The following is a 12,044-nucleotide window of genomic DNA, read 5'->3' on the forward strand; positions in this document are numbered from 1 at the left end:
CAATTGAAACTTGTAGAAATTGCGCAGATATAGGCCTAATAAGCCCTTAAATACTTCACACCCATTCCCGCTGGATATCAACCATATGCAACTTCTGTAGTTAATGTAAACTTACTAGGCTTTACAACCTGGAATGCATTCACATAATTAATTTTACTCTTTGACGAGCCAATACTTTTTTTAGACCAATCCTGAATTGACAATTTATTTGCATCCGATTAAAAAACAAAAACAAAAAAAAACAGCATATTAATTCAGTTTTTAAAATAGCCTAACAAGGCCTATATCTTGACATGTTAGGGTAAAAGACTTAGATGCATATAAAGTCAGCAACAATGACATTTTAAAATAGTTGTAAGTGAAAAATCAAATTGCACATTCCATTTTTTTTTTCTTTTTGACTTTTGTTCTAGCCACAGTTCATATAATTATCCAGTAAGCTTATCGCAGATCATTTCTGGTTTTCGTTCTCGGTGCGAACAAAACGCTCCTCCCACTTATTTCTGCATTAGCGGGAATGCGGGTTAGTGTGTTTCCGATTGTTTCCAACAAACTGCATTATTCGTAATAGCGGGTTTCCACTTGTTTCCGATTAGATCACAGTCTGACTTGTCTACCCATGAAAAGATCTGACTTCGCTTATGTTTATATCTGCAAAAACGTTCTCCGGAGCACTTGCACCCCGGTCCGGGTTTTTATAATGTGTGAGATAGAGAATGATCATAATGGATAATTATATGAACTGTGGTTCTAGCTTAGAAACAATTTGAATACTCATAAGTACCACTGCTCCAATCAACCTTCCCCAAGCTAATCTAGATACTTAGCTGCTATTTTCTAAAAACCCAGGCTATATAGTATAAAACGAAACAAACGGGATTATATTTTCAAATTAGGCCTAGCCTTCTAAATTAGCCTACTAATCTTACCTTTAACTCTAACTTCTTCTGAGACTTCATTCCATTGCTCTCATCGCAAATAACCTATTCTTACGGTGCTCATCAGCTTTAGAGTATTGTTTTTTTTTATAATTTCTAATTGACAAAATCAATTTTTCAAAATCTATTTTATTCTTACCTAGCCTATTGATTTTACGCGATTTCTTAGTCAACATTATCGCAGAAGTCGTGATTCACGAACTTGTACGATATTTTGGAAAACCGGATAGGTTTTAACCAAAATTTGCACACAGCTACAATATTCGCATATCAGGCCAAATAATCATGTTTTAATGCGAATAATCGTGTGTTCTTGCGAATAATCGGTGGGAACCCAAGGTATAAAGTTGAATGACATAACAAAATATGCCTACATAATCATCAATAAAAAAGAAATGGAAATCGTTTCCCTAAATGAAAATAATTAGGTATTAGTATCCTCTTTATTATCATTCATCAACCAGGTAACCGGGGCCTATATTTTTCAAATTGGGCCTAGCCTTCTAAATTGGTCTACTAATCTTACCTTCAACTCAAACTTCTTCTTCTGAGACTTTATTCCATTGCTTTCATTGCAAATAACCTATTCCTACGGTCTTTATCAGCTTTGTAGTAGTTTTTTATAATTCTAAATGACAAAATCAATTCCTCAATATCTATTTTGATCTTGCCCAGCCTGTTGATTTGATACGATTTCTTGATCAAATTTATATCAAAAGTTGGGATTCTCAAGCTTGTGCGATATTTTGGAAAATCGGATAGGTTTTAACCAAAATTTGCACACATATGCAATATTCACATATCTGATAATCATGTTTGCATACGAATAATCGGTGGGATCCCAGGGATACCATTGAATGGCATCTGACAAAATATGCCTACATAGTCAATAATAAAAAAAAATCGTTTCCCTAAATGAAAATAATTAGGTATTAGTATCCTCTTTATTATATCATTCATCAACCAGGCAACAACTGGCGGAGCAAACACCAGTGAATAAAAAAAAAAAAAATAACTAAAAACATTAGTTCTCTGTCGACTGCACTAATATTAAAAAAAAGAATAATCGAATGTATTGGTAATTTTTATCCCTAGATTAAAATTCAACAAAACAAATATTTCCAGTAACACAATTTATTGTGTTGTCTTCTCCCATTTTTATCCACCAAAAAGGATTTAATGGGAAAACCCTGATTGGCCTCACATAGCAAAAAAAAAAAAAAAAAAAATCCACCAGAACTTTATTTTAGATGAATTAAGTTAGAAAAGCTCCTCCACTATTTGGCAGAGAGAAATTCTTCTCTTAAAAAAGCGAAAAATGGCGAACTGAATGGATAATATAATACATGCATCAAATTTATTTGTCACCAGTTGTGCTCGTCTTGATGGCAATGACGCACTCTTCACCGCAAGCCTTGAGAACGGTACACTGAAAGAAAAATTAAAATGTAAAAAAAGTTTTTTTTAAGATCCGTCAATATATAGCATTGATCAATCTCCATTAAAATCAATTGGTGACTTAAAATAAGAAGCAAAGACCTTGAAATGAGCAAAATATGACCTTAAAAGTGCAAAGAAAAAAAAATAGTCCCTCTCCTTTGAATTTTTTTTACCCTCCTCAATTTCGGCTGAACACACATGCCTTTTGTATTTTTTCCAACCTGTTCAGATAAATGCGAGTCAAATTGAACCGCCAGTTTGGTAATCTCCAAGATAAATTGATATGATTTTTTATAAATATCTTCCAGATAACAGCTAGAATTGTAAAACAAAATTATCACTCAATTATACTTTTTTCGAGAAAGAATTCTTTGCTGGTATCATACTAAAGTTATCAGCGCAATACGCTACTATGAACACAAAGGATAAAAGTCAAGCCATGGAATCACTTACCTTACACACACAATTTTTCTTTATTCGCGAGACTGATCTACAATCACCCACTCAGAAAAAAGGAAAAATTTGTGCCCTGAAAATGCCACTGAAGACTGAAACCAAGAATGTCGGGAGCTGGTAGGGGCCAAGCGGTTCGATCAAGCATAATTTTAATAAAATTTCTTTTTCAAGCCAATAGTTTTTTTTAAAGATACCAGAGCAATTCCCTAGTTACCCATCATCAAAACTCAAAATACAAACAATTTAACACTTAACTAGACTGAAGCAGGAAGAAAACTGCAAAAAAACGCTGAAAAACAAAATTGCATAATAGCCAGAGGTGGATCCAGGACTTTTAGGGGGGGGGGAGGGGGCAAAATAGGTTAATCCGAAAATTTGCGTTAGGAGCAAGCTTAATTAATGCAAACTTGCGTCAATTAAGTAAATTACACTACTCTAAACTACGTTAGGGGGGGCGACCCTCTCCCCCTGGATCCGCCACTGGCAAGAGCCCCCATTTTTTGCATCCCCCATAGGTTTTCAAAAATTTCTTTTAAGCGGCATTTTCATTGATAAATGGTCCTTTGAAGTTTTCTTTTGCATTGACAAAATAAAAAATTATTTATAGGATTTAAAGGAGCTAAAAAAAAAGACGCAGCTATAACTTTGATCACAGCCCCTTTCTTTGGGTTGCCTAACACGGCAAAAATTGTTGGATCGCCTTAGACCTTAAAAGACCAAGTGTCAGTAAGGGTAAATCAATCCAATAATTTCTTTTTCTTTAACCATGGTAATTTAAGAATCCTAGACTACCAAATAAAAGTAAGAAAAGGATATGCATTGAACTATTACCATCGTGCACATAGCTAACGACCATATGTCACGCTTTTCCAATAAATTCTTAGCATGAGTCACGAAGAAAGTTTTCACTGGTTGAAATTATATTTAAAAAGAAACTGTTGGATAGTCTTAGACCTTCAAGAGAAGGGATCAGGAAAGGTGGAGCAATTAATTTCATTTCCTTTTCCCTAACCGCAGTCAAGATTTTAGATCACCAAATGAAAGGAGGTAAAGGACAAGTGTCAAAAACATCAGCCCCAATATACTATCCCACCCGTTTCCGAAAGGCCTGAACAGATTTCTATAGTAAATACCTCAGCAATTTTGTTGAATTACAAAAAAAAAGTTGGAGTATCTTAGACCTTGACAAACAGGAGTCAGCCAGGGTGGAGCAATTCAATTTTCTTTCTGCATTAGTATAAAGCTCCTAGATCACCATATCAAAGAGGGAACAGGATATCCATTAAATTGGAACCGTCCTCCCCAAAACAAGAGCACCACACTCTTCCAATAAATTCTTTAGAAACATTTTTCAAGTAAACTTCACTGGTTATCTTTGGATTTTGAGAAAACTGTTGGATCGAGACCTTCAAAGACAAAGAGTCAGCAAGGGTGGAGCAATCCAATTTAACCTCCTTTTCTTTAACAGCAGCAATCTAAAGATTATAGATCACCAAATGAAAGTAAGAAAAGGTATGTGTTAAAGGGTATGAAAGGGTATGTGTTAAACTGATATAATAACGCCAAAACAAAAGAGCATATCTCACGGTCGTCCAATAAATTTTACGAAACATTTCTCAAGTAAACTTCACTGATTGTCTTTGGATTTTGAGAAAACTGTTGGATCGTCTTAGACCTTCAAAGACAAAGAGTCAGCAAGGGTGGAGCAATCCAATTTAATCTCCTTTTCTTCAACAGCAGCAATATAAAGATTATAGATCACCAAATGAAAGTAAGAAAAGGTATGTGTTAAAGGGTATAAAAGGGTACATTTTAAGGGTATGTCTTAAACTGATATAATAACGCCAAAACAAAAGAGCATATCTCACGGTCGTCCAATAAATTTTACGAAACATTTCTCAAGTAAACTTCACTGATTGTATTTGGATTTTGAGAAAACTGTTGGATCGTCTTAGACCTTCAAAGACAAAGAGTCAGCAAGGGTGGAGCAATCCAATTTAATCTCCTTTTCTTTAACAGCAGCAATCTAAAGATTATAGATCACCAAATGAAAGTAAGAAAAGGTATGTGTTAAAGGGTATAAAAGGGTACATTTTAAGGGTATGTCTTAAACTGATATAATAACGCCAAAACAAAAGAGCATATCTCACGGTCGTCCAATAAATTTTACGAAACATTTCTCAAGTAAACTTCACTGATTGTCTTTGGATTTTGAGAAAACTGTTGGATCGTCTTAGACCTTCAAAGACAAAGAGTCAGCAAGGGTGGAGCAATCCAATTTAATCTTCTTTTCTTTAACAGCAGCAATCTAAAGATTATAGATCACCAAATGAAAGTAAGAAAAGGTATGTGTTAAAGGGTATAAAAGGGTACATTTTAAGGGTATGTCTTAAACTGATATAATAACGCCAAAACAAAAGAGCATATCTCACGGTCGTCCAATAAATTTTACGAAACATTTCTCAAGTAAACTTCACTGATTGTCTTTGGATTTTGAGAAAACTGTTGGATCGTCTTAGACCTTCAAAGACAAAGAGTCAGCAAGGGTGGAGCAATCCAATATGATCTACTTTTCTTTAACAACAGGAATCTAAGGATTATAGATCACCAAATGAAAGTAAGAAAAGGATATGTGTTAATCATAATATCAGCATGACCAAGATTATGTCACAGAAAGGGCTTCGAGAGATTTACCTAATAAATCTCACCAAACGGCTTTTGGCCATTATTTCAAAAGTTTGAAAATGACAGAAATGACCTCTAGGGGTAATGCAAGCTCAGCAAACGGTTTTTGGTAATTACTTCTAATGTACTAACTCACTCTTTTTCATATAGAGGTGCGGGAGGATTTCTATATTATATTGGTTGCATTATATAAAAAAAAGCTGGGGTGTCTTAGACCATAACACTATTTCTATTAAAATTAAAAATAAATAACAAATTAATTAATTGATAAATAGAAATTTTTTTTTTAATAAATGAAAGTTTTGTTAAAATTTGACTTAAAAACTGTTCGGTAGACAGAGCAGGGGGAGGGAGTGCTAATCAAAATTTCGTCCCGGGAGTAAGAGAGGTCAGAATCATCACGGAATCAAGCTAAAAATTTTGATACTAACTTCTCAATAATTTCAGAATAATCCTTGATTATCAAATAAAAATAAGAAAAAGCCAAATCTATATAGGAGAGCCTAATCCAAATTAGGAAAAAATTAATAGATAAAAAATGACTCGGGATCTCTAAATGAGACTACTTAGCATGATTTCATGCACCGCTTACTAAAATAAACCAACAATGTTAAGACAAAAAAAAATGATTTTTTTATTTGTAATTATTTTAATTTATTATTATTATATTATTTAATATCTTCATTATTTTGGATTTTTTCTTATGCAGTTCCTTAAACAATTACCAATGAGAGAATGCAAAGTGAGAAACCTATTAAAATAAACCAGAAATGTTCAGACGAAAAACCGAAATTCTTTAAAAAAAAAAAAAATTCTGATGCAGTTCCTTGAACCAAAAATTATCCTCAAAAAGCTTAAAACCTCATTTATGTCTTAATATGCTCTCGTGCTTGAACACACTCCTTACCATTAAAGGCTTATTGAATCTATCCATCATTTCAATTAAGTATTTATGAGGTTTACACAAACATGGACAACCTAATACTGGCATTAAAAGGACCAAGGGGCGTTCACACTAGCATCTTTTCTCTAATGTTACGAATAAGACTCGGAGCAAGGAGGTTGAAGGCATGATTGAAGCCTTCATCGTAGTTGAAACTGAGATAACAACCTTTCTTTCAAGGAAAACGATTAAGAAAGAAAAGCAATCAACCTCAAGTAGCCTGTGACAAATACATCACACACAAGGCAATTGTATGTGTTGGTATCTCTAACCTCCCACCATGTGTTAATATTGTTAGGATGTGTATTACAGTTTCCTTATATTGCGAGAGTTTCAACATTCTTTACCTGAATGGTAAAACTGCAAAAAGATCTTAGGCGAGACGGATCAGAGAATTTTACCAGGAGCGAAAAAACGGAGGTGGGGTAAAACACACGGAGGTGGGTTAAAACACACGCACAAAATCATTTTTGAGGCCAGTTTGTCTAAAGGGGAGGGGTCCTTTATACAATCCCATCCCCATGTCTTTAGGTATGCTGAAAAAGCTTTCAAAATGGAGTTTATCAAACTTATACATAAAAGGAAGTTCCAAGCTATTTAAACTATATTAACCGAGTGACTAGCACACTGCCCTTGCATGTGTCTGGGGTTCAAGTTCTAGTGCCACTGATTATTTAATTTTGGATATGGGTCAGTTGCATGAACCTGAGCTCAGACAGAGTCAGCCCATCTCTAAATGAGCACATGGAGAAATTTGAGGAAAGTAAACGGAAGGGGTGAGCGAAACCACAAATAACTTCCCTCTCCCCCCCCCCTCCCCTGCACCTCCTAGATGCATGACCATGAAACGGAGATCTGCAATGCCGGTTTGGGCTATGTAGTCTAGTGCCGTCTATATTACCTCTTTCCTTTCCACGTAAAAGAGAAGATATACACCCAAAGCAAATCAATGATTGTAAGGTAATGGAAGTACGTACCAATAGTTCCTTTCCGGCGTCGAAGTCGTTTTTCAATTGAACACCTAAGTCCCCTTCTGGGATTTTCAAATCTTGACGAATATCACCACCTTCAGTCATAAGGGAGAGGTAGCCATCATCAGATATGTCAACAAGCTACAAGAAGAAAATTAATAGAGCAGAAGTGAAACTGACGAAAAACAAAATGGTAATCAAGACTTATTTTTATACCTGAAACTTCACTGAACCACAGAGGTTTTGTTTTTCGATTATTTCAAATATATACTATCATTCTGAAGACGTAAAACTAAGGCTGTATTCCTACCTGAAACCATAGTAACTTAACTTTAACTGCAAAAGTTACTTTGTGATATCCACCTGGAACGGTTGTGAAGTAACTACTATCTTATTGGGTTTGTAAGGGTATAATCCTTTTGAGTTTCAATTTTATTCAGAACTATTTCAGTATAATTTGGTCTAAGAGTATTTTCAATATGTTCAAACTGATATTGATAGCAATGATGATAATGATGCACAGGTATTTCACTAAAAATTCTCGATAATTATCTTTAGTAAAAGTTACTAAAAAAGTAAATTCAGAGTCACTTTTCTGTTGTTCCAGCTACTACGAAACGTTAACTGAAGCGAAAAAGTTACTTTTTGACGAACCTGGAATGCAACCTAAGCTTATACTTGGACCCTAATTAGCATAAGAAGACAAAACCACTCAAGTCGGCAATAGAAGAAATTGAAATTGATGAAAAACAAAATGGTGGTCAAGATTTATTTTCATGGGTGAAATTTCACTGAAACACCCAGTAGTTTTATTGATTGATTCAAAAAAAAAAATACTATAATCCTCAAAAATTAAAATTAAGTTATACTTGGGCCCAGGAGCGAAAGACGCTATAGCGCAGGGAGGCAACTGTCCCCCCCCCACACCTGAAACTTAGCATCTTCAAAATCTTTTCAAAGCTAAGATAGGCCTATATAATTCCAGCATCCACAGAAACACGTCAGTTTTCTTTAGTATACCTTTGCCTTTATGGTGCTATATGGCTCACTTTTCACTTGACTTGGGAAAATTGGCTCTAACTTCACCCCCCCCCCCCCCAGGGTTTTACGAAATTACACAATTGCTCGGACCCTTGTTGGAATAAGATTTTTTAATCATGACAAAACCCTCAAGTCGAAAATAGAAGAATCACTCTGGAAAGTCCCATTAACGGAAAAAATCCTTACTTCAGATTTTCAGGAAATTCCACAATGGTAAATTTTTCGCTAGCAACCTCGATATAAACCAATAATAGTCGAACATACATTTCAGGAAGTTTAGATTCTAAGCTTACAAACAGTTTGAATTTTTATCTCAATGTTTCAAAAACTGAATGCCCGAACACACAAGGAATGTGATAAAAAGTTAAAGCTGTTTATTATAATCTTTCGACAACAAAAGGGCAGTGGTGCGATTTGCAAATGGGGCACGGAGGAAGGGACAATTGCCCCCAGACCCCAGTTTGCCCCCAACCCCAGCTGATATTTAGTTTCCTCTAAAATCTTGTCAAGACTAAGCTAAGCAAGCATAATTCAAGCATCCACAGAAAGGGGTCAGTTTTCTTTTATTATATCTTTGTTTTTATGACACTATATGGCACATTTTTCAGTTTTCACAGTCATTTTCTCTTGATTCGTGAATCAAGGCTCCAAATTTGCCCCCTCCCCCAGGATTTTGACGAAATTACGCCATTGCAGAAGGACGGGTTTTATTAGCAGGCTTTTTAAATTCAATTTCTACAAATTAAAGACTTGGCTGAAAGCCAGAGATCTTTTTCTAAACGAAGACTTTTTTAATTGAGGACTGCATCACTCTCCTTCGCCAAAATTACCTCCAATCTTCAGCAAATATTCGACATGTTTTATTTGAATGTCCATTTGCCTCAGCGGAATTGAACACTTTAAAAATTATTGCTGTGACTACAAAAATCCAAAAAAAACCTTTTGGGCAGGTTAGGAACTCCCATTTCCTCTGAAAACCGCATCGACTATCTCGAAACAGATTATATACAACTTATATCTCCTACTTAGCCAGTTCATCTTAACCATGATAGATCTTCTACAAACCAATACAAAGAGGCCAAAGGGCTTTGGTTCATATGTATAAAAAGAAGAATTACTTGGAATTACTAATTGGCAATACTTCTACATTCTAAAATTTATTCAGGACAGCACCATTCAAATTTTAGTATAAAGATCGTAGAGTAGAGCCCCATCTCCAACCCAAGAAAACCCGAAAGGACATCTCTGGAACAAAGATATTGGCTTTTGAACCATTTTTAGTTTTAAAAAGATAATACTAAAAATAAGAAACAATATCGACTAAGAATGTCGCCGTGTCTGAAACTATTTGAAACGTTCATGATTTTACACAAGAACAAGACAAGATTCTCAAATTTTACGCTCAACAGTTATTTAAGAATTTAATGAAAAAAAAAACTACAAAAAAATATATTATCAATGCCGCATTATCCGACACAGGCTGCAGCCGAGAGCCTCCGAAATCCAAGAGTTTACATACGGTGTTAAAGCATCACATTCTTTCCTCTCCAATTCAAGCAAATTCTTTATACCTACCAGTAAATTAACACACACCATTGTTGAGGATAATTTTGCACAAGCAAATATGCAAAAAGAACCAAAAGGAGTCTCACTTTCTTATTTATTTATATAAGTGGAAAATGCAACTTTTTACTTGGGGAATAACAACATCCATTTTAAGCTTAAAAACAAGAACTATGCTGCTCAGGAGGGACGTATCCAGGGAGGGGGAATTAGTGGGTTTGAACCTCTCCTCTCCTCACCCCCCCCCAAAAAAAAAACAACAACACGTAAATTCGTTTAAAATGCCGATTAACACTTTTTTTTAAGTTTACAAGACATATTTCCAACAAGTAACTTGGTATTAAAAATACAGGCAAAAGAACCCTCCTCTTTATAGACGAAAAAGCTCAGGTGGGGTAACGTTAAGATTGAAAAACCCTCTCCCCAAAAACACTGAATTAAAAAAAAGGCAGGCAAAGTGATTATTTGAGGAGATTAAGCAAACATGATGAACACTAAAATATTTTTTTTTCAAGGAATAAATACCTCCTGTTGCATATTTTGGAGGACACGAATCCCAAATTTATAGGAAGTACTGGAGAAATTTTCTGTGTGTGGAAGAGGGTGCATCCCAAATGCCAGAAAGTACATTTTGAATCGGATATTCCCTATTTCCCTGGACAGATTCTGGATAATTTTTGGAAGAAGGACGTGATCGCACTTCCTTATGTACATATTTAAGGGTTGCGATCTTAAGCAAGGCTGTGCCGAACAAGATTGGAAACTCTTTTCTATGCACACAGACATTCTATTATAGAATTCTATTCTACTAAGAACAATTTTCAATCTCTCTCTCTCTTGTCGGTAAATTGGTCAAAGAACAAAGCTTCAACTGTGACGCCCATATAGGTTGATGAATTTATACCCTTTTCCTAAGAGATACACTTTTGAAATCAATAATACCATTGATAATATGAATGGATTTACCTATTTGTAGTAGTAATTAAAAGTAAATGATAGCTAATAAAAAAAAGACAACAATTTGACAAAAAGATATCATTTAAAATAGAGAATAAACAACTTACAACAAAGTCAGCACGCTTAACAACTGGTACATCCATGTTGTGGGTTGATGGGCAAATATCTTCGGCTTTCTTGGAAGTAAAAATATCGATACCAACCATGTGAACCTTAGCATGACCATGTTTTCCTGTCTTTGACGTTGACATCTCAACAATTTTACATGGGCGACCCTGCAAGTAATTACCATTTTTTTATACACAGCCAATTACACTACGATGATACAAGGAGTTGTAGATCCCTTTCAATAGTAAAAAAGAACGTGAAAACACAAACGTTTTGTTTTTTGTTTTGTTTTTTTTTTGGGGGGGGAGTAAGTCCCTTCCACCATGGGTCCGCCAGTAAACCTAACATAGAAAATAATTCAACTAGGTAAAATTAAGTTCTCATTATAGTTACAACAGATTTCAAGTAATTTGTCTTGTTTTTTTTTTCATTGTTCAACTGTATTTTATTTCTAGGACTTCACTAGTACTACTTGATCTTCTAAATCTTCTTTTAATGTTCACTTATGAATTTGTTACATAAAATTGAGATTTTTGATCTTATCAGTCACTCTACCCCTTAAGTATTATCCTAGTCTAATACCAAATATCAGAAAAGGAAAGGACAGAAACAAAGGAAATATGCTAAACTCGGATGTGTAAAACATTTAAGTGTCAATTTGATTACACCCACGTGTTCAGCAGATCTTAAGACCGAGGGGCGCCAACTTTCCGCCACCCGGAGTACATCTGGGAACGACACATGTGCCAACAGTTCCGCCATACTTGGCATAGTCCCCAAAACGCTTGACACGCACGACCTGGTGTATATGATTTCTGCGAGTGACCCCTCGCTCAATAATTTCTTTTTGGCTTCTCGTCACTGGTATAAACAGGGAAGGGTTTGATATTCATCTCCCAAAAAGTTGCGAAACAAAAAAAGCAAGGTAACATTACTTCTGTG

At 35.1% G+C, this 12,044-nt stretch overlaps 1 protein-coding gene across 1 annotated transcript in view; it reads right to left on the reverse strand.

The window, feature by feature from the left end:
* Window positions 1-2,165: 2,165 nt before the first annotated feature.
* Window positions 2,166-12,044, reverse strand: part of eEF5 (eukaryotic translation elongation factor 5) — a 57,415-nt gene continuing 47,536 nt past the window's right edge. Inside the window, exons 3-5 of the mRNA XM_089093656.1 lie at window positions 11,102-11,269; window positions 7,440-7,574; window positions 2,166-2,367 (exon numbers count right to left, since the gene is read on the reverse strand). Of these exons, the coding sequence (XP_088949782.1) occupies window positions 2,296-2,367; window positions 7,440-7,574; window positions 11,102-11,269 (375 nt within the window). The 3' untranslated portion in view covers window positions 2,166-2,295. The remainder of the gene's footprint in view (window positions 2,368-7,439; window positions 7,575-11,101; window positions 11,270-12,044) is intronic.

This window comes from Artemia sp. Qi Xiang Cuo, chromosome 8, assembly GCF_049724085.1.
Source record: "Artemia sp. Qi Xiang Cuo chromosome 8, ASM4972408v1, whole genome shotgun sequence".
Lineage (NCBI taxonomy): Eukaryota > Metazoa > Arthropoda > Branchiopoda > Anostraca > Artemiidae > Artemia > Artemia sp. Qi Xiang Cuo.